General features: G+C 40.1%; 1 protein-coding gene across 7 annotated transcripts in view; it reads left to right on the top strand.

Moving 5' to 3' along the window:
* Positions 1-26115, top strand: part of AUTS2 (activator of transcription and developmental regulator AUTS2) — a 1123834-nt gene that overhangs the window by 256206 nt on the left and 841513 nt on the right. For all 7 annotated transcript variants that reach the window (XM_033426295.2, XM_049699567.1, XM_049699565.1 and 4 more), the window contains exon 2: positions 23074-23286. In XM_033426295.2, the coding sequence (XP_033282186.2) occupies positions 23074-23286 (213 nt within the window). The remainder of the gene's footprint in view (positions 1-23073; positions 23287-26115) is intronic.

The following is a 26115-nucleotide window of genomic DNA, read 5'->3' as shown; positions in this document are numbered from 1 at the left end:
ATGTTTTTGTGTGTACTGTATAATGTAAAAGGCAAAAGGTCTGTTGAGTCTTATTCAAGAACCTGTTCTACCTTGATATCTTTGCTAGTCTTCGCTTCTAAGCACTTCTAATTGCTGTCTCATTTTTGGATATATATTTTAATTCTGACTTGAATGTGACATTGCTTCCTTTATTTTTGTAAAATTTCCCATTTGTGTGTATTTTTTTTCCAAAAGGAGTATGAACTCTTTAGGTCCAAGTTCTTCTAACACCCTTGCCTCCTTTTTATGTTAAGCCAGATTCTGGTTCCAAGGGAAACTGTGGTCTCCAAGGGTGTTAGGGTCTTCTCTTAGTCCATCATAGATGTAATTTGCTTACCTTGTATTCTGTTTGAGTCTTACTGAACTCTTATGTTCATTGCATTCTGTGTTCTTGGGACATTGTGAATGCTGTGTGCAAAGAGAGCGGCAGAGAATGGCAGGCATGCCTATTACGTAAATTTCCTCTACTTGTGCATGTGTTCCACTGTCTCATCATACTTCACTTACCAAACACAAGTTCAAAGATAAGATTACAGAGCATTAGACCAAGAGATGAGCCTTTCTGAGTTCAGGGCCTTGGGTGATTGACAGGTCGCTCACCCAGGAGGCTGGCCCTGAACTTAATAGATAAGAAGGCATGGCAGAGACATATATGCCCATCCTAATGTTCTTTTTGTTTTCACATTGAGGAAAGCACGGATAAGCTCTTACTTCCTTTGTTTGAAGCTCAGGCTTCAGAAATAGGAAAGGTTAGAACATCAATCCATTGTACTGTTCGCCCCTTTATCTATAATTTGCTTAAATGTTTTCTTCCATCTACTTCCTTTCTTGTCACGTTGGGTATGTCCGTAATATATGTGTCAGATGTTATATCTGCATGTGAGCCTAAATTCTATTCTAAGCACCAAAATGAAAACAGAATGCTTCTGTGTTTAGTTTCTAACACATTTGGGATACTGGAGTATCTCAAACATCGTTTTAAGGTAGGCTTCTAAAATTTTAGCCTCCCACACCAATTATATAACTCATTTGTCTTCTTTTGGCCTGTCATATCTGGTGGAAATCTGGGCTTCTTGTGCCTCCTGAGAAAATAGGTTCTTTTTTTTTAATTAAATGGTGGTGGACTAACATCCTGTGGTCCAGTGGCTGCTGGGAAGTAGAATTTGTAGAAGATACTGTTATGAGAATTGCTATTAAATTAGCAAAGAGCCCTCTTTGCTGTCTCAGATGAGAACCATGAAGTTGACTTACACATTCAGGGTGGCACTTGATATAATCTATATTCTCAAGAGACTCTCCTTTTACTAATCAAGAGGCTATCACCTGCTCATACTTTGAAGAGAAAGGATAAATGTTCCAGGACTTATAAATTCAGAGAAATAGCTTAAAAGAGTGTAGTGGTTTAACAGATATGTCTGGCTCTGGAATCAGACTGACTTCAGGTTGTCTGCAGCATAGAAGCTGGAGAAATTTAGGCACATTTAAGGAACTTAAAAAAAAAGCCCCCAGGGCTTGGGATTTAGTTGCATTTGGGTGGGGGGGGTCAGGCATTATTTGTGTGTGTGTGTGTTTTAAAGTTTCTTAGAAGATTCAGTAAACAGCCAGAGTTGAGAATTACTTAACATTTCTAAACCTCAATTTCCTCATCTGTATTTTGGGAGAAACAGAGTTCCTAATGTATAGGGTTGTCGGGAGGATTAGGTAAATGAGCACACCATCTGGCCAGTAGTTAAGTATATAGTAAATGTGAGCTGCTATTATTATTACCACCCCTACTGAGTCTTTGTTGAGTATGGAAGCTAAACAGGCATATATTTCTTAAGCTTAAAACATGTGCTGATTTGTTAGAAATGCTGCCGGGAATAGAAATTCCCTTAGGTACCTGCCCTAAGGGAATGACTTGGGTGGGATTTGAATATCGTGCATAGCTTCTTGCCTCCTGCCTCCCAGAGAGTGTGTCAGAGAATGGCTGGAACCACCTACTTTATGTACAGAGTCATCCCTGGATTAAATACTTCTTTGAGGAAAAAGTTGATTTATTAGATGCTGGGGATATGGTAGCACATCAGGCCCAGTCCCTGCCTCAAGGGGTTCATAGACTGGTAAAGGTATGGAAAAGTAAATGGAAATTATAATACAAGAGGAATAAGTGTTTTGTTAAGGATAATGGAGAACTTAAAGCTAAGTTGGAGATAGCCAAGCAGAGAGGGTTGAGTGAGCTAGGAGGAAATAATATTACTTGCAGAGGAAATTGTGTTTTAAAGAGACTTATAAGACTCTTGGCACAACTGGGGAACTGGGGCGGTGGGTGGAGTCCAGGAGATGGTGACAAGAAATGAGGTTAGAACTGTAAGCAAGGGCCTAGGTAATTGAAATATGTGTGGACCAAAAGGAGTCCACAAAGGAGATTAGAATTGATCATGAATTGAAAGTTTCATGCAAGGAAGTGACTCATTTAGACTTGCAGCAGGGTGAAAGACTGTAGACGTGGATACCAATTAGGATGTTGGTAATGGAAGTCCAGATGAGGAGGTCTGAATTCAGGTAGTGACAGTGGAGTCACAGAGAGGTGGACAGATGGCAGAGGGATTAAGAAGGTGGAACTGATAGGAGTCAGCCCAGGCCTTTTGTCTATTGGATGGTGGGCATCTAGGATGGACGTTCTGCTTGTCTACTCTAAACTCATGATGCTTCCCCTTAAAAACCTTTAATGGCTCTATATTGAGTATAATCTGCCCTAAACATTTTGTTTTTCATCTTTATCTCTTACTAGACTCTTCTGTGAATCCACTGTGATCATGATTTGCATATTTATCCCTCCCCCTCTTTCCCCAATCCTTCCTGGTTGAGCTTTTTACTCTATCTGTTCTAAAACTATTGTGCTGAGTGTCTAGGCATTTGGCAGTATATCAAGTAAACATATGCATTTGAAAGTCTAGGTCAGCTTTTCTCAAGGACTAGAGAGAATCTTGATGCTCACTCTAAGGCATCATTGAATATAAAGAATTAACTTCTCTCCTATGCATCTAAATGGTACTAGTTTGGTACTTTACTGAAGAGAATAGCCACTTCAATCATTTTTTTGTTCTGTGGATCAGAATAGAATTTGTTTCTTGCTCCTGCCCCAGTTAGATTGTAAACTTAGTGCTAAGGTTTCTGGCATTAATGTTATTATTATTATTGCTAAATTGACTGTGATGGCCTTCATCAGATTATTAACACAAAAGCCAAGAGGCTAAAAAGATTTATTATGCCCAGTTCTGGTTCTGTTTTTGTGTAGAGCTTGCGGGGTAGAAATGGCTTATAGGTTTCTGTGTGACACAAATAGTTTGATAGATGCCCTATAGTTCATGTCTAGAAAATGTTGGAGACTTTAGACTTATTTTAGCATATCTTAGGAAGCTCAGAACAGGTTACCCGGTTGAACCTTACAGAGAGAACAGCGTTACTCTCCATCAGAGGTACAGACTTTAGGGCCCCAGGACTCTGGAACTGAGCCTCTTTTCAGTGATTATAGCCTTCATGCACCCTGTGAACCAACCCGCTGTATGTACAGGAAGGGAAGAACATTGTGACCATTCTGATCATTCCCATAGGAATGCCTAAGAGTACATCAATGAACAATTATTCACAACTAGGTGTTCATATTGACTGATAATTTCTGACTTCATATTGTTTTTTGGATGTATGTATAGGCTGACCTTCTGCCTTTTTGATACAGTCAAGAATTCACTTGATCAGTACTTTCTTGAAGTAACAGCAAGAGTTGTGATCCAAAATACTGAATTTTAAGCTTTAAAACTATTTTTTTTAGTGTTTATACAACACATTTCTATTGAGTGACTACCAAGGACCAGACATGGTATTGAGAGAGATTTGATGTGATGTAAGAGTCTTCTCCCTCAAGAGATTAATATTCTAGAACAAGCAGTGGTGATAACTAAGCCACCCAGTTGATCTGGAATTGCATAAAACTTTTACCACAAGCATTGAAATAGGATTTATCCCCTTTCCAGTAAGCATCTACCCAGTATCCACAAGGCTGTTGCAGCTTCGAGCTTATCCAGTGAAATGGCAGGTCATGCAGACGGATTTGACTTTGGGTGTTGCCGTGACTGGATGAAGTTGGATTTATTTTATCTCCTGAGGAAAATGTGTTGGTGAGCAAGTATTACCACATCTTCCCTTGCTTTTCTGTTTCAACACAGTATCCTATTCAAAGAAGCAAATCCCTGATGTTTTGTTAGAGGAAATCTGTGGGCCAGATCACATAATACTTGGTGTGTTTGATGGCTGCCGGCTCATTAGCTTGGGACTTGCTCCTAGATGTGTAGTACCCCTCCGAAGTCTTCATTGCATTGTTAATACCAAAAGATGATCCCCTGTCACCTTCTTTTTTTCTTTTCTTTTTCAAAATTGAGGTATAGTTGACATATAACATTATATTAGCTTCAGGTATACAACAAAATGATTTGGTATTTGTATACATGATCACCACAGTAAGTCTAGTTAACATCTGTCACCATACATAGTTACAGAATTTTGTTGTTGTTGTGGTGAGAACTTTTAAGATCTATTCTCTTAGCAACTTTTAAATATGCAATATGGTATTATTAACAATACAGTTGACCCTTGAACAACATGGGGTTAAGGGCATCGACCCTCCACACAGTTGAAAATCCACCTGTAACTTTGTAGTCGGCTCTCCGTATCTGCGATTCCCCATCCGCAGATTCAGCCAACTGCGGATTGTGTAGTACTGTAGTACGTATTTAGTGAAAGAAGTCCACGTATAAGTGGACTTGCGCAGTTCAAACCCATGTTGATCAAGGGTTAATTGTAGTCACTAAATGTGGTTATTTTTTGTAGCTTAATGATTTATTTGCCAAATACTGCCAAATAGAACAGCACGCTGTTCTACACAGGTATGTAAGCTGTGATTTGTAATGTGTATTTATTATACCAATAAATCACTTTTAAAGGAGCACAGGAAAAGGTACCATCAAGATGCTTGCTTCCCTCTGTGTAGTCTAAACCAGAAGTGTCCAAACTTTTTGGATTGTATACCCCTATTGGCAAAAACGTTTAGAATAAGCACCTCTGTTAAATATGTATACATACACGTATAAAAATTGTATGTACTACTGGACAGTATATTTTAGAGATCATAAAACACACAAAATTAGAAATTATTAAAGAATGAGGTGAAAAGCATTTACAAATATACATTTTACTGTAGTCTTTATCCTGGTAGACATCTTACAGATCACTGGTATAGACAGAAAGTGCTAAGGGTGCTTGGGGAGTAGATATCATCCCTAAGGCACATGGATGGAGAGGGAGTTACGGGCGAGACATAACCAGTAAGTCATGGCAGGGCATGCGGGAAGACAGAGTCGCTACATGGGGTTGGTGCAAGCAGTAGGGAGCCATGGGCTTCTTACAGGGAGTCCTGAGCTAGAAGTGGACTTGTAGAAGGCGAGTGGATGGGATAGAGGATGGGGGTGTGTTTGTGGAGAGAACGTGAAGAGACAGGCTAGGGTCCCATTCCCACAGAGAAACTGAAGTGAGAAAGGCAAACAAGGGTGGTGGCAGGTAGGGTGGGGAACTGGTGAATATTTTGGAACTGCTGTGGAGCCAGCAACTTTTTTTTTTCTTTTTAGACTTTAAAAAATTTTACTAGGGATACAGAGGTGCATTACATAATGATAAAATATACAATTCTAAACTTATATGCATCTTATAGTATAGATTCAAAAGTACAGAGCAAAATTTGACAAAACTGGAAGGAGAAATTCACAAATCCACCATCAGTATAGGTGCCTTTAATAATATCTCATTAGTAATCAGCAACTTACTTTTAATGATCAGACTGCTGAGGAGGAAGTGAGTCTTGAAGGCTGCAGGAGAACAGTGGTGTGTATCAGGGGAAACTCAGGGTAGGGAGGCATACGGGGAGAACTGGCCACATCCCAGAGCCTTATTTTGCCCAGTTCCACTTCAGCGTTTGAAGGACTCCAACAGTGTTTTCAGGAAATGGTTTATTTACTCCCTCCCCTTCTTCTTTCAGATTAAATAACAGGAACCAGTTTTCACCACTAGGGTCAAAGCTAAGTTATTAGGGGGCAGGAAATACTTTCCCAGTTCTGTTATCTACTTTCAGACTTTCTGCTCTTTTACTCCTCTGTTGGAGGAGATAGATGTGTAGCTACTGCCTAGGCAGCCCCTGTGAAAGTGATGGATCTGAGGCTTCCAGAGATCAATCTGGCACAAGAAGTAAAGAAGCAGCCGCATGGCTCTCTCTTAGAGGCAGAGTTTTCTTCCCTTGGACAGGATAGAGCTTTAATTGAATCCAAATCACATCTAATCCCATGAATGCTGGAGAGCAGTACATTTTTAACTAGAAGAGCATCAATTATTTATTAGCCATGATACTAATTTACCCTGAGCGTGTGTCTTAGAGCTGGCTGTTCATCCCTGTGTGGCCACTGATGTAATGCCATTGTGCTCCTGTACTCAACCAAGATCTCTGAATTTTCTAGCCTTGTGTTTTCCTGAAGCTATTATTTTTTTAATGTGTATTAAAATATTTACTCTCTGATATCATCTTGCACTGCTCTGTCTGAAAAGAGGAGGAGAAGGTGGGGATTCCTGTTGCTGTGGCTCTTCTTTGCTCTTACACCTGAGGGCTATTTGGGAGGTCCTCTCTGGGGGAACCTTCACTCAACACTGGGCTCTGGGAAGTGGAGTGGGGCTTGCCAGCTGTACTTTGATGCTGCTGCTTTATCTGTTATTTGGTACTGTTGGGTTCCAGGATAAGTCTCTGGATCTCACAGTTACAGATGTTTGAAACTTTGAACATCTGCCCCTAGAAAATGCCCGCAGGTTTTGTTGTCCCTTATAGCATCCCCCTTACCTCCTTCCCAGGTTAGTTGACCCTTCAACAACATGGGTTTGAAGTGTGCTGGTCTGCTTACACATGGATTTCTTTCAGTAGTAAATACTGCAGTGCTACATGCCCTGATTGGTTGAATCTGCAGATGCGGAGCTGTGGATAAGGAGGGCCGAGTGTAAATTATAAGCTGATTTTTTACAGTGATAAGTGTAGGGCACCCCCAATTCCTGCTTTATTCAAGGGCAAACTGTATATTCATATTCTACCTGTTCGTAGAGTAGGAATTGTGATGATGGCTAACGGACTCTGCATCGCTTAAGTCCAGATACTCTTCTAAGCACTTCGTATGTATTAACTTATTTAACTCCCACCACAATCCTGTGAGGTAAATACTATTGTTATCTCTACGTTACAGGTGAGGAGAACATTAAGTTACAAGCAGTAAGTATCAATAACTTGTCTGGTGAGCCCAGTTCGGGCTATGGAGTGAAAAGCTGAACTGATACACATGCCTTGCCACGTAACCAATCACAGCCTTTAGTCTCTTCATCTGAAAATTGGTTATCAATGGTACCTGCTCACAGGATCTTGGAGGGTGTGCAATTCTGCACATAGTAAACTTGTAAAAAGCATCAGCCACCACCACAACCACCCACCATCACCACCACCCTCATCTGCATCATCATAATCACCTGTCCAATCATATCATACTTCAAACCCCTAAGGCAGTCTCAAAGGATAATTTGCTTTGGATGTCAAAGAATTGTTGAGCTTTACTCCCTCCTTCCTTGAAAATACAATGGCAGGAAAGTTGGAAATGCTAAGTCTTCTTCCAAGCTGGAAGTCAGGTAGGACATTTTCAGATAGAAAGGTAATTTTTTTTTTTCCTGTTCTCTTCTCTCCTCCCCCATCTACCCCTGCTCACCTCTAGCGGGTAGGGATGAGGGCAGATGGACTGGAGGAGAGGGTGGTGAGAATGCTGGTAAAAGAAAAAAGTAACCACCAAAAACACGTGTGCAGAACCACTCCAACATTTAATTAAGGCCTGTAGCCCTTTGTCAGCCAGAAACTCTTCTCATGGTGAGAGAGGCAGAGAACCTTGCCACTGTCTCTAGAATTATTTGTATAATTCAGCAGCTCTTTCCCTCAGATGCTTACCACACGGGGTTGGGGTATAAAGACGTACGAGTAGAATTGCTGAGGTTCAGACACTTGTGTTCACTGTTCAGGTGAGAGCCACTTAGGCTGTTCTTGTACAAATGCATTAGATTATGGTTAAGCAGCTTATGGACATAAAAACACATTAGAACTTTACAGCACTCTATAAATTATAGTTTTTGCAGCATTCACAGCCACAATGCTAGGTAATTACATTCATTAATCTACTACTAAGAGCACATAAAGTTGCCTCCCAAACGGTACTGTATGTGTCAGTGCTCAGCTGGGAAGAGAGCTTTTTTCCCCCTCCTTCTTTGTTCCATCTCCCCCTGTTCCATTAAGTCTTACGCAGGAAGGTTTTGGATTGTACATTGAGGGATTCCCTAATAGAGTCCAAGAAACCCATTTCTTTCCAGGTTAGGCTCCAGCAGGAAGCCTTGTAGGTAATCTTTTTATGTTGAACTACATCTAGTAGCTATTCTCAATGCATATATTTTCTTTTTGGAAATGGACCAGTGTCTCATTTGGAAAACCAGCAGGGGTAAAGCAGTTGAAAAGAGATTTATTGTGGAATCAGTAGCAAATGCTTTTTCATGACTTCTTTTTGCCTGTCTCTAGGAATGGTTTACATGGTGGTCTTTTAAAATTTTGGATGTATCGTGAGTACAAAGGGTTGCTCTCTTCCCATGCCAAACTTTCCTGAAGTTTCCATCTTTCCATTCCATGTGTTGATGGGAAATGCATTTCTTTTCTTTCTTTTTCCGGCAACTTTTGCACTTCTCATAAATTATGGAAGGCAGATTTGGGAGAAAAAAACAGATGAAAATTTATGTGGTGTTATTATTCCAAAGAGCAAATTGTATTTTTTTTTGCATTATTTTACAGGTTAAATAGACAAAGTGATGTGCTTATTTAAAAAAAAAAAAAATGGAATAGAGAAGTATGGAAAGGTTGAGTCCCAAACCACAGTGTAAATCCTGGGCAGTGCTCAGACTACATCCCAGGCTTCTGTATTCGGTTCCATGCATGTGTTATGATGGCATGAGCTCTAGAGCCACACAGCTCTGCATTGAATTCTGGCGTTGCCTTCAAGCTTTGTGACCTTGGTCAAGTTAATTCATAGTAATAGAATAGCTAACTTTAGTATATTCCAGAAACTGTATTAGTTTATTAATTTGAGTAGCTGCTTTGTAAGTTAGGTGCCATAATTAGCCCCCATTGTATAGAAATGAGAAAAACTGAAGCTTCACAGGGTGTTGTGATAATTAAAAGAGGTATTATAAATATAATATACAGTACCTCACTCTGTACACTGAACGATACTCAGTACACGCAATCTTGAGGATATATGGAAAACAGGTCCCACCATCTATCCTCCATTGCCAAATAGAACCTTTTATAATGACTAACAGTTTCCCTTTGTAATGACTAAAAACTTGATTGCATTAGCTAGGAAGAGGAATTCCTCAGTTAGCATTTATTATCTACTTTATGCTAGGAAATATCCCAGGCACTTCCCACAGATTTTATTAAGCCTCATAACTCTATCCCTGTATTCGAGGAGTAGAAATGGAGGCCTAAACAGGCTGGAGATTTGCTAAAGGTCACAGAGCCACAAAGCGGCAACACCAGTGCTCAAACCCAGATCTAACTGCCACCAGAGAGGGCACCTGCTTGTGTCATCCTAGATAGAGCAAAAACACAAAGGAGGAAATGGGAAATGAATAAAGAGGATGGGCGGCAGTGAAGTGCAGTAGTTTTCTTAGAAGGAATTTTCTGTTGTGGGAAGTAATCTAAGAAAATGGTATGATAGGCTCTCTATCAGTAAAAGAGTTTGATGTAAGCAGCTTTGGCTTCATGTCCTTCAAAGCAGCCCCCGTTTTTACGGTGGGGTGCAGAGTCCCTTTCTTCAGCAGGCAGGATGGCATTCTTGTTCCCTGAGGAACTGAGAAATATTTAGGACTCCCCATAGCACTAAATGGTATTGTAACACTGGATAACTGCTGAGAAGAAAAATGGTTGCTCTGGTGTAAATCAGTGTGCGGACAAGGGAGTGACAGAATTGCAGGGTGGTATCAGCCTCAGCATCTTGTTTCCAACCCAGCTCTTCCCGCTCTTACAAAACAGCTGCCATATTGGATTACAGTTGAAATCACCGGAGCCTGCTGCTCATCAGGGCAGGGCTGATGCTATTTGTGGCATGGAGTGTCCTAGCAATATGATAGCAACTGGACAAGCGAAAAAGGGAAGCCTCCCTCTGGCACGCTGCCATCCAAGGTATAGTTTAAACCACAGGTTCAATTTTTGCCCCATAACTGATTTCCCTACCAACCTATCTGCTTATGCCCATACCCTCCCAACCTCACACAGCAGGCCTGGCCTTTATCATTTCAGGTCCTGCAGAGCTGTTCTCTCTCACTGTGGTACTGATGTCAGTTTTAACAGCCATCTTGTATATCGACACCTCCACTGATTGCTGTTTCCAGTTTGTATAGCCAGTGGTTACCTTTCACAGGCTATGAAGGGGATTTCACCTTTATGAATGTAATTTGCTGAGCTTATGGTGGCATCAGTAAATCCTCCTAGGATGTGGAAGGGTTGATTTTCCTACATCTAGATGACATTTTCCAGCCCCCTTTCCTCATGGGATCAAGGGCCAATGTTACATCTGTGTGAGAGAAGTGAACGAAATTGTTTAAAGAGAAGGAAGTTGTTTAACGTATGTCTTGCAGACACAGTTTCTAAGATATATGCCTGTGAGGATGTACAGGTTTCCCCCACTGTCTGAAAGTAGGGCATTCCTATGAAACCTTTCATAAGCCAAAATGGCGTAAAGCCAAGAAGCAATTACCTTAGGACACAATCTTGCTAAAGGATACACAAAATAAATTGAGATAAAGCACAGATGCTTACAGACACAGTTCAAAGCGATGGCAACTTGATGCTAAGATGCTGAGTGTAGTTCCCAGGAAGGAGCTTGGTGGTGCCACTCTTGCTGCTTGGGGTGGATGCTGCCCTCTATAACACCTCTTTGCAGAACAGACACTGAATGCTATTTTTGCTTTAAACCTCTTTCCATAAAAGTGAAAGTCCTCTTCGGATTTCTTTTGGTTAGGGAAGACAGATGCTGATACAGGTTTTTTGTAAAAGTCAAGTGGTATATAGTGGACTTTGGAAAAGTGGGGGATGCCTGTATGTGTGTGCCTTAGGCATGGGCAGAATGGGTTATGTGTCAATACTTAGTAACTCAGAACTCTACTGAGTTAACTGTGGACAGCACTTACAGAAAAGTTAAAGTGCTGCTTCTTAAAAATGGGAGAACATTTTCAGAAGGGACTTTCAATGCTTTCAGCAAATCTCTTTGGCTTATGTTTTTATGTAGAAGTCATTTTCTCAAGTCAGACATCCCAATTGCCTATTAGGTAAACACAGAAAGCGTAGATTATGAGTTAAAGTATCGACAGCATTTCAAGTGCTATCAGAGAACATTTAATTCAGTTTAATTTTGTGATAAATCTTGTGTTTAATCCTCTGGTTACTCTGTAATCATGTCTCTATTGATCTTTTCTGAATGACTGCCTGCAGTTTAATAAACTTTGCCATTAACCCAGAGCTTCTAAAGGGAGAGATTGATTCCATTATCAAATCTGATAGACCCAATAAGTACCTAAACATCACTAAGTCTATCTATAGGAAGCTTTGGTATAGAGACAAGCCTGTGGCTTGTTCAGCAAACTGAGTAAAAATGTGGACAACTTTGCATGACATAATTGCCTCAGAATCAGTATCCAAGTCTCTTATGCAAACTGACACTGCCTTTCATTTCTCCAGTCAATGTAGTAACCAGTGGAAAGGACAGTCTCCTTTCTTCCCTCAACTATAATTACAGTATGTAATTTTTTTCTTATTGCAGAAATAGCTTTAGAAGTTTATTTGGTCTGTGTCTCGGGTCAGTGGGTACACCTTAAATGTACACCTTAAAAACACTTTTCTGTGTTCTGGGAAAGCCTGCAGGATAGTTCATTTTATTTTCACCCATATGATGCTAAAGGGAAGAAAATGCTTCTGGCTAAAACCTGAAATAGAAGATGAGGGGTCGGTGATAGGAAAGAGAGTGGAAAGGGAGTGTGCATTCATAGGCTGGAACTGTGTGAACAAGCTCCCAGACTGGGAAGACTTTCCATGAAACTTGTGTACATGTCTCATTCAGTGACAGAGCATTTGCAATATACGCTAAACAAGAATTTGGTTTTTTGCACCTGTGGGTATTTATAGCTGCTGTCATTATCCATTAATACTTATTGAGCCACAAAGGCAGAACATGTGGAATTCAGGGACTGGAGCATTTGTATAGCTTCTTATTTTTTTAAGGTCAGAAAGGTGTCATTCTCTGCCACTTTTCACCCCTGAAATAAAATGGTGAAAATTGTCAGTTTTAGAGAAAAGCCAAAGCTTTTATTTCTGTCTGGATTTTTATTGCTGATTTGAATCCTTCAGAAAGAGTTCAAACATTTGACGTCAGTGGCATAGCCTTTCCCTAATTATGCTTTGGAGGGGAAATGGAGGTGAGTTGAGGATTTTATAATGAGACAGTACTAAACTATAATTTAAAATTTTCTTCAAACAAAAGGTCATAATCCTGACACTTACAAATAAGGCTGTAATGACTTGGTGTTAGGGAATGAGAGTAGGATTAGAACCAAGGGACTCCAAGTTTGTTGACAATAGTTGACTGTCTGACTTTGGGATGTCATTTGTTTACCAAACCTCGGTTTCCTAATTTAGAAAGTGAAAATGATGGTGCCTGCTATATAAGGGTATTAGGAAATCAAGTGAAATGATGATTTTACCTTGTAAACTCTCAACTCCCAGTTGCTATACTAATATTAGTGGTTATAAAAAGTCATAAATTAGTCCTTACTTTATATTCAGAAATTGTCTGACCTTTTATTCAATGTCTAGTTCTCAAATCAAAGTCAAGTTGGGACAAAAGAACTCGAAGGGTGCTTTCCTGTAAGAGAAATCTCACAGAGATATTTAAAGGTCTGGGAAATATGATCTGGAAGAAAAACTTCTACTGAATCAGTGAACTCTAAGCTACATTGGTTGAATGTTTTATATGTGCTAAATAGCCTCCCAGGATAATAATAACATCAGGGAATTTAATGGAACCTAAGAGATTATCTCATGGAGGACCCTGAATTTATAGATACTGAAATAGGTTGGTCTATGGCCTTGGCAAGCCAATTAAAATTAGTTTGAGAAAGGCTGTAACAGTTGTTCATGGAGTACAAGGAGGTGTGTATACACATGGGCATGTTGGTTCTCTGCATCACTGCTCTGTAAATGAAGGAATGCTTCCTCATTTCCAATGGGAAGTTGACTACAGTTTCTGGGAAGTTGGGAGAAAGTTAGAATTGTTACTCAAGTAATAATTATTTCATAGTTCTCTTAGAATTATTACTCAAGTAATAATTATTTCATAGTTCTCTAAACACCTATCTGAACCACTTGAAAAACTTGAGCCATAAAGGGATTGTCTGTCATCCACATACCCTTCCCAATATGCTGTGTAAACTATTTATATTCAGGGCCCACATAATGTGAATTTTGCCAGAAGTTGCTTTTCCTGTTACTAAATATTCCCAAACATTAAATTACCTTTTGTGAAATTGCTTCCTGTCTGCTGAGTGGAATGTGCCTCTTGTGCGTGCGTGCGTGCGTGCGAGTGTGTGAGTGTGTGTGTGAGTATGTGAGAGAGAGAGGGATTGAGAGATTTTGTTCTACTAAATGAGCCTCTCCTAGAAGTGGTTACTTTTACCCATCCGCGGCCTCTGTAGCCCTAAGTAAGTCAAATATCAAGGTGCTCTCTGCCGCCTGTTAATGGAGGTTTGACTTCTTAATAGCCAGAGCTAGAAGGACATATTAGTGGTCTTCCCTTTTGTCCCACTTCGTAAGATTCGGAGTCACATCAGGATTTTTTTTTCTTATTCTCTTCTGGGGAAGATTAAAGGATCAGAACTGGTATAGCATTATGGCAGGAAAGAATGGAGGACTCTTCCATGGCTCAGAATCCCAGTCTTTATTTTGCTTTCTATTTCTCCTCTGGTTCATTATTTCACTCCGTTGGAAAACTGAAATGAAAGGATGCACTGCATCTTTCCTTAAGTAATTAAAGATTCATCGGTCGCTTAAAATGAAGATGTGGTAGTATGTGGGTATCTGGGGAAGAGAAGAAATTGGGAACATTTTAAGGGAAGAAAACAAAAGTCTGTACCTTATTACTAATCTGGATATGGAGAGGTCTCCACTGGCTAATCAGGGTCCTTGTCTCGAATACCTGGATGATAGTATCAACCCCTCTTGATTTTTCTGTGAATAGAGAGGTATTGAGACTCAGTAAATGGTAACTTAGCCATGAAATCAAGCCACAAAGATGATGGCAAGACCTGACATTTTCCCCAATAAGCCTCCTTTATTGTTTTGTTTTCTCTTGGGTTGAATAAGGTAACTTACATTATCTCTTGAGGATCTGTTCACTCCCTCTTAATACATAGGGGAATAGTAATGGCTTTACCAAGTATGTGGTGGGGGATAATGAGTTTGAAAGTTCTTGGTTAGAAATGTGAAGAAGGAGGAGGGAGGGACTAGTAGATTCATAGGGTGGGGGCACAGCCTCTAGAGTAAGAGGAGCATTCATGGTGTCCTCCTTTCTCTGATTCACTTGTTCAGAAACAGCTCGCTGTGTGCCTCATTCTGTGTTCTCTGCTAGGAATTCAGGGATGATGATGTTATAGCCTCTCTCCCTGTGGAGCTAAACCTGAGTATTACAGGGAAGGCCCAGTTACTAACTGTTTTGCTGCAATGTAATAAGTACATTAATTAACCCTTTCCCCATCTTTTGCATAGAATGCCTAGTCAAAAATGAGTAATGGCTAATTAAAAGGGGTATCATTAGCACTACACGTCCTCTCAAGTGTGTGTGTGACCTCAGTGAATTAGATTTGAGTGGATGAGAAAGCAGTAGAAATTTGCATCTGCTCGCCTCTCTCGAGGCAGCAAACCAGACTCCTGCCCTCCGAAAAGCCTGAGAATTGTGTGGTGGTCACTTTCTCTTCTGGCTTCCATTATGCTCTCCTCTGTTGTGTGGGTTCCCTTCCCCTTTTTTGGACTCACCCTTTGTGTACGTTATTGCCCTTAAGCCCTCGCTGATGAGATTTTCTGCCTCAGTCATGCTGTGCTCAGCTCTCAGAATGCTGCTGTTATGGAGGAGTTAATTTTTTTTTTAAGGTTTCCTTTTCGTCATGCTGTATTTCTCAGATTATCTGGAGGGACTGTAATCCAATTTTAGGAATCCTTCAGGGCTAAGAGCCTAAACTGTTTTAAGCAATAGCATCTGGTTGCCAGGGACTCAACCACTTTGAGCATGTTAAGGTCTAACAGCAGCCAACTCTCAATTATCTATGGGAATGGGAGACTGCTGGGACTTTTTCAATTCACAGAGTGCACAAAAATCTCCCTTAAGCTGATAGTTGTGATCTCATCCCATAATTTAGGAAAGCTTCTCAGCAGCCAGGGTTTGAGGTTTTTCTTTTTGCTCCTCACTTCTGCCTCTGACAGTGGCACCACACCTTTGACAGGTGTTTTCATATGCTGAATTTGTCTGTGCTTGTGCTCTCTCTTCTTTTTAAACCTTTTTTTCCTCTCTCCATTTGGATTCCCTTATGTCATATGCATCATTATGTATTACATATAGTATTTTAATAAGCTGCCTCTTTGTTTTTACATTTAGGAAAGGTAAAAAGTTATCTATGTTTTCTTTCTTTGCTCTTTGATTAATGTGTTCACAAGAGAGGATGTGGCCAAACAGTAACCAAGGTACTTGAAGGAAAGATAGGAAAAACTCTACAAAAGGTTAGCCTCTGAACACCTGAGAGAGGTGAAGGAAAAAAAGGCACAGTGTGAACTCCAGCTTATCGCTGACAGTGATGTGAAGACCGGGCACTGCTCCCCGGTCTGACTGAGACATTCACGTCCACAGCTGAGTTGTCTCCAGTGGAACGTTCATGGCCACATTATAGGCTAAAGCCAGTCCTTTCAGAATGTGGCCGTCCTGTTGTTTCAGGAATCTGAAGGATGAGTTCCTTTTGATGGACACCCAATGTCATCTAGTAATTGGTAATAAAAATATGTCAGTTGTGCATGATGGCCAGGGTTGCCATTTAAAAAACAGCTCTATTGAGGTATAATTGACATACCAGTAAATTGCATGAATTAAAAGTGTAAAATTTTAAGTTTTGACACGTGTGTGCACCCATGAAACCATTGCCACAATCAAGACACTGAAAATGCTCATCACCCCAGAAGTTTCCTCATGTCCTCATATAATCTCCTTTTCCTGTACCTCTAAGGGAACTATTGATTATTTTACATTTCTGTCACTATTGATTATTTTACATTTCTTAGAATTTATTGTAAGCGGAATCATACAGAATGTATTCTTTTTTGTTTGATTTCTTCTACTCAGCATAATTGTTTTGAGATTTATTCATGCTGTAGCATGCATAAATAGGTTATTCCTTTTTATTGCTGAGTAATAATATTCCATTGAATGGTTATATCACAGTTCATTCATCTGTTGATGTACATTTTTTTTTTTTTCCAGTTTTAGGCTATAACAAAGCTGATATGAGCCTTCATGGGCAAATCTTTATGTGGGCATGTGTTTTTATTTCCTTGGGGAAATACCTGAGAGTAGAATGGTTGGAGCATATGGTAGGTATACTTTGAACTTTTAAAGAAACAGCCAACCAATTTTTAAAGTGGCTGTACCATTTTACATTTCTACCAGGAGTATATGAAAGTTCCTCAACATCCTTGTCCATACTTGAGATGGTCATGCTTTTTCATTTTAGCCGTTCTAATATGTATGTAGAGGTTACAATTTGCACTTCCCTAATGATGACTGTTGCTAAGAATCTTTTCATGTGTTTATTTGTCACCCATATATCTTCTTTCATTACGTATTGGCTTAAATTTTTTGTCCTTTTAAAAAATTGGGTTGTTTTCTTTTAATGTAGTTTTGAGAATTTAAAAGAATATATTCTAGATACAAAACTTTTATCAGATATACACTTTGGAAATATTTTTTCTGTTCTGTGGCTTGTATCTTCATTTTCTTAACAGTGTCTTTTGAAGAGCAGTAGTTCTCATTTTTGATGAGGTATAATTTATCAAGTTGTTCTTTTCTGGATTGTGCTTGTTGTATCTTATCTGAAAAATCTTCGCCTAACCCAGGGTTACAAAAGTTTTCTTCTAGACATTTTTTAGTTTTAGGTTTTACACCTAGGTTAATGATACATTTTGAGTTAATGTTCCTAATTAGATTGAGATATGGATCAAATTATACATATCTATTTTGCATATGGATATCTACTTGTTCCATCAACATTTGTTAAAAAGATTATAATTTCTCCACAGAATTGTTTTTGCACTTTTGCTGAAAACCAGTTGTCCCTATATCAATAGGTCTATTTCTGGACTCTCTATTCTGTTGATCTGTTTCTCTATTTTTATGACAATACAGGGCTGCAATTTTAATCCAACGTGAAGTATAGCAATAGGAAGCACCTTACTTGCTTCTTGCCTAACCCATTTTAGAGTAATAGCTCACCGATTTGCACGAGTTCTGGGATCCTTTCTTAGATAATCTAACAGGTGGCAAAATGCCTGGCATATAGTAGGTATTTCGATTTTTGTTTTTAAAAGATGAAAACATGAGGGATTATTTTTTTGAATGCCATATTGATTATTTTATTTGTAAATTCCTATAAGTCTCCTGTACTTACTAAAAAGTTTAGGTCCTGAAAGTCTGTTCATAAGTCCGTTTGTTCAAACGGACTTAGGTTTAGGTTTAGGTTTAGGTCCTAAATGTAAAAGTTTAGGTCCAAATGACTTAGGTTTAGGTCCTAAATGTAAAAGTTTAGGTCCAAAGTGGGGGACCACTGTGAACATATCCATATAGAGTTAAGTTTTAAAAGCGCTGTTATGTTTTGTTTCTCTAATTTTCACTTCTTATTATCACTGTAAACCCTTTTACTTCTTTTGCACTTAAGAGAAGTATTGCAATCAGTGTTTGTAAAGCCATTCAAAAACAGATACAAATGCAATATAATAAACCAAGAAAGGACTTGACAGACTAAAATGACAGCACACAGCTGATAATGTCTTGTGATGGTAACAGAGAAAGCACTTTTTCTTCTTCTCCGGGCTTCTTATTTTCTTTGCAAATCCCTAAGATCAAAGAACTAATAGAAGAGGTTCTGCTTAGATTGCACCCCTCTTTCACACATGTACGTACACTTGGGCACATGCAGGCACACATATTTGTAAGTGATGGGCTGCCCTCACACTAGTTTGGCTGGAAAAATCAGATGGAGGCTCTCTTTCTAAAACCTATTTCATGCAAGGCAAGCGAATCGTGCCCTCATTTGCTGTTGTCTCTGACTTCACCTCTAATCAGCAAATGGAGCTGTGCAGCCTACACAGGGTTCATCTGCAATTCGCTGCTCTCCCTTAGTTGGTGCAACACCGAACCATTTCATTTTGAACTTTAAGAGTGGCAGAGGAAGCCTTTAGTGGAAGATTGTAATTTGGGAGAAAGGAAAGTCAAGAGCAAGATCGCCTATTTTGAAGAAAGGCTGGGTGTTGGAGGAGATTGCCTTGGTGAGTCGGTCTCTGAGCCTCCCTCTCAGCATATGCACTGCTGTGGCCATGCCCTCCATCACCAGTGACCTAAAAAATCACATAATTTTAACTATTCAAGAAACCTGTTCCCCGCCTGTTGTACATAGCCTGTGCACTTACCCCCTCTATTGCCAGAAAATATGTCTAAATCATTTTACCTCCCAGCTAGCCTTCTGTTGTTGGCTGGTTGGCTTTCTTCTGTGATTGTCAAATGAATGCCTTAAAGCATTTTTTCCAGATCTCTTCCTTATCCTCCTGCCCCCGTCCCTTGCTAGTGTGCTAAATGCTTCCCTTGCTGAGTATGGGGCATAGTCATCTTATTTTCAAAAACCACTGTAGATAGTTCTGATAGACATTAATTTTCTTTGGGAACCATGGTAATGACGCAACAGGCCTTTGAAAATTGCCATTCATCGATCCTAAAAAGTTATTGTATAAACCAGACAATCTTTCTTCTTATATTGAAGCAGTACTTTATAGGCTGCCCAAGTTTCTTTAAGGAACTTCTTAAATTAGTTGCTGATAATTTGTTGGTGGATGGATATATGCACATATACACATGCATATAATCATGTGTGCAACTCCTCTTTAGAATGTTATAAGGTGAGTAGTTTATAAGCTATTTGTCTTTGAGTCTCATTGCTTACAATGGACAGTTTTTGTCATTTCACCCCCAAGACAGCCATTGAGAAATGAAGTGATTATTTTACTTGATACACAGTAAACAGTCTGTATAGGTTTATAGAGGAAACAAACAAATAGCAGCCTGGTTTTCTCAGGAACTGTTCCAAAGGGTCTATGCAGTAATTTTATAAATAAAACTGTATCTTTGAAAGTATAAAGATACTCTCTAAAGATAATCTTTGAAAACCTCTTATGTAATAAAAACTTTTAAAAGACTACATTCTTTACCTCTTAAGCTACCACCTCTATACACATATTGATCCTCTCTTTCTTCCTCTCTTCCCCTCTTCCCCTCAGACAGTCTCCAGAGTTGAAAATCTCAATATTAATTGCAGCTGAGATGATTGTATTGCTGCTGCTAAGACTTCAGCAGGTCTCTAACAAGCTAATGTCACGGCATGGGGTCCATTTGCTCTGTGTAGCTATTCTGTGGTGCAGTGAGAATGCCTTGATTAATATGCTACATGAAAATAAAATGGATTTAGAAAAAATTATACCATACTCTCATAAATATTAATTCACATTTGTATGGAATTGCACATAATTTTCAATATACTTTGGAGCACCTTCAGTATGAAAAAAAGATTTGGTCTCTGAAGAGAATGGCATAATTTTTTTCTAAAAGCACAGCTGATACATTATTAAATATCATTTGTTTATTAACCCTATACTCTACATCCATATGATGTAGGGCAGTAGGTGGACAGTGTGACAAAGAAAGGTGTTTTTTTCAGCCTGTGGGGAGTGTATGTATTACCCTTAGAAGTGGTACAATTTAATCATATTATACAGAAGCAGTCCACAGTGGGACTCACCTGGCTGCTTCTGCTAGTGTTGCCATTATACCTGAGTGTTTTTTCATGATAGCTGACTAAATTGGTTACATTTGAGGCCAAATTCTGAGCAGATGTCTGACATAGCTGACTGTGGTAGTGGACATCGGACAAAGCAATAAACATAGCAGATATTTGTTGAACGTTTGTCATCGGTTAGGCATAGTGTGCAGGGTTCTGAGACTGGAATTAATGGCCACGTGTACTTGCTTCGATCTCACCTTGTCCTCTAAACACTTCCTCACCACACCTTCATTGCCTTGGGAGACCTGCCTCTTCAGTGGCAGAGAGTAAATCATCTGCAGTGGAAGCAGCTAGAAGTTCGACCAGAAGCTACTCATTTGCCTTGTAGGATCATTATTTTTGATGTATTCTTGCCCCAAAGATAAGGCCCTTCTCCTTTTCTGGGGCTTCTTGCTATTTGCTGTGATCCTTCCTGTGTGCCAGCAGTGCCTGCTTATTTGGGTTTCTTGGTTTCTTGCTTCTATCAGCATTTCTAGCTTGCTTCACTCACTCTGTGTTAGAGACAGCTTGAGATATTATTAAATCACGATTGTGGTTTATAGATTTGGATATTTTAGTTGTATTATTTATTTAGCAAGCATAATTTGACCATCTATTACTTGCCTGGCTCTGTAAGTGAAGCACTGGGATTACTGATACTTAGTACCGACCTTATTCTTTCAAAGAATCATGCTACCAGCTGCCTCAGGGCTTTTGCACAAGCTGTTCTCTCTGCCCAGACTTTCAGATCTAGGTCAAATGGCAGTCATCTCCTCAGCAACAACCCCCTCCTCTGGACTAGACCATTTTCCCCAGTTTTAGCGCCCTGTTAGCTTTCCTTTAGAGCAGTTAGTTCAGTTTGCAATTATATATTTGTGTGATTTGATTAGTATCTGTCCCCTAAATTCTAAGTTCCATGATGTGGGGATTTTTCTCCCACACAATTGTTTTCCCAGCGCCTGCAGGGAAGTGCTAAGTTTGTACTTGGAATATACTGGGTGCACAAAAAACATTTGTTGAATGAGTGGAGACCTGAGAACAGTGCTTTGCATTACAGAATAGTCTCCCTGAACTGGCAGCCACTGGGAAGGGTTCTTGAGCTAGAAGAGGGAGAGGAGTAGAAGGGTGGGCTTTTGAGGCCAAGGCAAAGCAGATGTAAAGGTCCAAGGTCCCCAAATAATGGCCGTGGCTGAATTGGGAAAGACATCAAGGAGCACCGTGTGTGTCAAGTCGGAAGTGCTGAGGTAGAATAGATAGATAACTGCTCCAAGAATACTGACTATGAAGGAGAGGAAAGAGAGAGTGGTATTTTGAGAATGAGAAATGGATGAAGGGGAATGTTTGTTTTTACTTTATTTTTAATTTTATTTTAAAAATACATTATTTTATTTTGGGCTGTGTCGGGTCTTAGTTGCGGCAAGCGGGATCTTTCATTGCAGCACGCATGCTCAGTAGTTGCGGTGTGTGGGCTCCAGAGCGCATGGGCTCTGTAGTTGCAGCACGTGGGTTCTCTAGTTGTGGCATGCGAGCTCAGTAGTTGCAGTGCGTGGGCTTAGTTGCCCCACGGCACGTGGGATCTTAGTTCCCCGACCAGGGGTCAAACCCGTGTCCCCTGTGTTGGAAGGCAGATTCTTAACCACTGGACCGCTAGGGGAGTCCATGGTTTTACTTTATTTTTATATGTGTGTTTAGGACCACAGAAGCTGAGAAATTGTGTGCAGATGAGACTCCAGGAAGGAACATTTTCAGTGTAAAGAGGAACATATCTATTCATTAACAAATGATTGAGTGCCAAATCATTTTAATGTTATTGCTTAATGTGTGCATTTCTCAGGGTTCTAAGGACTTTCACACATATTGTATCAGGTCATATCTGAGTCCATTTTGCATATGGGCTCAGAGTTGCAGTGACTTACTCCAAGTTTCATAATGAATAATGTCAGCGTCAGAGCTCAAACACGTCTTTTGGTATCTCAGGATGTCCTGACCTGCCTCAAGGCACAGAACTCACCTATGTCATGTGGCCTGAAATGCTTGCCTGTAGTTCCTACAGGTGCTGCTCCCTATTCCAGAACATCCAGGATCCTTCTCCCACCCTCCCCCATCCCCCAGCCACACACAGGAATAAATGAAAAGTTGCTGTTGATCTTGGTGATAATATGGTTGTTACATTTTGCAAAGAAGATGAGAATTAAGGATGCTCAGAGGAACTTGTGGTAAAAATATAATGCATTAAGGAAACATTTTAATCATGTGAATTGACAGTTTCTTTCTTGCTGGCTCACATCCACCTGGCCCTGGTATGTTCAGTCTTGTGCTGATTTTTTTGAATTGCGCATGCACTTAGTACTCCTTTTCTGAAACGTAATTGATGTACCATCTTGGGAAGTGAGTGTATTAAGCCTCCTCAGGGAATAGCATGCGCTGGACCTAGTGCAGAGCCAGATGGAAAGCTACTATCCCAGGCGGTAGTGAAAGCACTTTTAATGGACAGATACTTTGTGCTTTGTTGAGCTTTTTTTTCCGCAACAAGAATAGAAAGTATATATTTGTGGCATTAAGGAGTCAGAAAAATTGAGAGCCATGTTTCTTAGTTTTAGGTAGTCTCATACCACACTTTCTTGCCTTTATTTACTCCCTCCCTTCTAGAAACCCCATTTAGCCTCTGTTTTGGGTGTGACGCTAACTACCTATGTAACCACCACTTTCCTTTCCTTCTCTTTTTTTCTACAGAAAGATGTAGCACTTAAGCCTCAGGAACGCGTGGAGAAACGCCAGACCCCTCTGACCAAGAAGAAACGGGAAGCACTTACCAACGGCTTGTCCTTTCACTCCAAGAAGAGCAGACTCAGCCACCCACACCACTACAGCTCAGACCGGGAAAATGACCGCAATCTCTGCCAGCACCTCGGGAAGAGAAAGAAAATGCCGAAGGGACTCAGACAGGTGAGGAAGCTTAGGGTTTGTTCATTCCTGTGGCTGCTCTTCCTCAGGTGCCTGCTTCTCTGTGATTCTTCCTAACAGGTGGAGAAGATATTATCCTTGCTGGGTGCCGGAGGGCTGCCCTGCACAGCTGTGTGTTTGCTTCTAAAAGAATATACCAAACCAAGCTCATTGTTTTTATCACAGTTTGAAACTTTAGCACAGTACCCTTTCAGTCACCTGTGCTCCGTGTAACAAAGCCTGTTGCTGGCGCTACTGGCGTTGAGGGCAGACTAACGGAAGTCTTGGTGATGGTCCAGGTGGACTGGCTTGCAGGGACAGATCCTCTGAGGTAAAACAAAGGAAACAGGCAGATTTGTTCAAATACACTGTGTATCTCAAGGTTCTGAGGTGCTAAAAGTGGTTATTTGCATGCAGGCAGTACCCTGCGTAAGATTTATGTTTTCCAGGGAAGCCCAAATACTGTGGCATGTGGGAGAGCACTGGAAGAAATGAGTTTGCCTTTTGGTTCTTCAGGTGTCCTCCACAGCCTATAATTCAGGACTGTCTTTGTGATCTGCTGATTGTATGAAAGTCTGGTAGTGGGGCTTACTGGGCTGTTTAATAATTAGGTTTCAATGATCCACAAGAAAATACAGCTCTTGGCATTTGGGGAGCCTTTCTGCCTGTGGAAATCCCCATATGAGATAGATTAATAATGAGAAATGAAGCTGTTTATAGCAATTTTTCAGCACAAATCCGGAGGCTTTAGCACCTGCTGAGTTGCCTGTGTCCTGGGTGTGTTTTGCTTGTTTTTGGAGGGACCTCTGGGTGGGATTGACTATCACTTGAAGGAAGCAGAGGAAGGGAGTGTGGTTCACAGAGCAGGTGCTGCTCATTAGAAGCTGAACAGGTAATTCCAAGTTTGCAGATGTTTCTCTGCAGAGGGAAGAGATCTAGGATCAGACAAAACTGTGGTTCTAAAACCTCACAGATCACTAGAATCATATCATGAGCCTTATTAAACACATACTCTAGCTCTACCCTAGAACCTGATGAACCAGAATCGCTAGGGGTTTAGGCACAGAAGTTTGTCATCTCAAATTTCCTATTTGATAATGGTCAAGCCAGTTTGGAAATTTTTCTTATAAAGAATCAAGAATATATTTTTGGTGATGAATTTCAGTTAAAAGATTTGAAAGATCAAAGTCCTTAATAAGATTTAGTGGGCAGTTTGGTGTCAGAATGGAATTTGATGGGTAAACTTCTGAGAAAATACCTACAGTGATGGATTTCAGCATGGACTGAGGAGGATCTCAGGGAAGTATCCCCAACTCTGACGCACATGGCGGTTTTTCTTTGTCCTGAAATGAAATGCCAGGTTAGAGTTATAATGGTTATTATTAACATTTATCTGATGCACAGCACGGTACAGTCGTTCAGTGAGGGAGTTTGTGTAGTATAATCTACAATATTCACAACAACCCTGGTTAGTAGATGGTATTATGGTTACTTTACAGATGGGAAAACTGGGGCTTAAAGTGACTTGTCTGAGGCCACTTAACAGTGAGGTACAGAGCTAGGGTTTAGACCCAGATTTCTCTGCCTTTCTCTGTTTTCCCTGTATATTCTGCTTCCCTTGTTTGAGATAAGGACTCCAAGTCGTGGGATGCAGGGAGTCTACAAGTATTTTTAGAAACTACATGAGTTGGTTTGGTCAGAGGGAGTGATTGTGGTCATATAAATGGCCTATGAAAGCTCAAGAAGAAAACAGGATAAACTATCAAGTACAGAGAACAGAGAAAGAGCTTGGAAAGTTGAAGGCAACCACATTTAGATGAAGATTTTAAAAAGAAAAAACTTTTTTTTTTTCTTTTTTTTTTGACAGAGAGTGGGGTGAGGGAGGAAGGGCTGTGTTCTATAAAAGATAGTTTTCCTGTGGTATTTGTGACTTCCAACTCATGCCTCTCCATGTGAGATATGTAGCAAATGGAGAGAGGTTGCAGTGTAACCACTGCCTCTCCAACAGGGTGGGAGGAGGGCTTCTTATCCTTTCAGACAAGAAATCAATTTAATTCTGAGCTTACACACAGCTGTGGTTCCTCATCCTTGACTCTCTTACTCCCATACTTGATCTGACTTTTCTGTTCTCTGTCTTCAAAATCCTTCTTTCTACTCTGTCCTCTAGTGAAAGAGTTTATGATCTTACAAGGCAAGGACTTGTATGTCTCAAATTCGAGTAGCTTTTTGGTCTTAATTATCCATCTTCTGGTACTAATGATATTTGAAATCAGAGCTATCCTTATTTCAGGGTAAATATTTGAAAAGCAATTAGTTTGACTTACTTTTTATGAATCATGGAGAAGGAAAGAATGAATCGTATCTTTGGCCTATGTAAGAGTTTTAAAAATAAGTGGTGTTTTCTTATCTTCAGTGTTGATGCCAGAGTATACTATCCAAGTGTTATTTTTTTAGTGGGAAGGGAAACAGAAGTTGATAATTGAGGTAAAGCTGTAATACTTTCATTTATAGTATTCCTAGCATCATATGTGCTATTATGAAACCCTGAACAAATCACTGTCTGTTGCTGCCCATCTGTAAAATGAGAGATTTGGATTAGACGTTTTCTCAGTTCCGTGATTCTTTAAGTTTTTGAATAACACAGATATATAGTGTTGCTGAGGTCTGTAAAGGAAGACCATAGTAGGTCTGAAAGTATTCAGTTTTGGAGTCTGTAACTGGTTGGCTCTGTGAAGACATTAAAGGAGAGTGAAAAAAAAAAAAGCTCCAGCTGAGCTTGCACCCATCCCGATGAAGCAGTATATTTTGCCCATGCTCTTCTCCATTTCCATA

The sequence above is a fragment of the Orcinus orca genome, chromosome 16 (assembly GCF_937001465.1).
Source record: "Orcinus orca chromosome 16, mOrcOrc1.1, whole genome shotgun sequence".
In the NCBI taxonomy this organism is placed as follows: domain Eukaryota; kingdom Metazoa; phylum Chordata; class Mammalia; order Artiodactyla; family Delphinidae; genus Orcinus; species Orcinus orca.
Note: the sequence above shows the minus strand (reverse complement) of the source record. Positions and strands in the feature narration are given on the sequence as shown.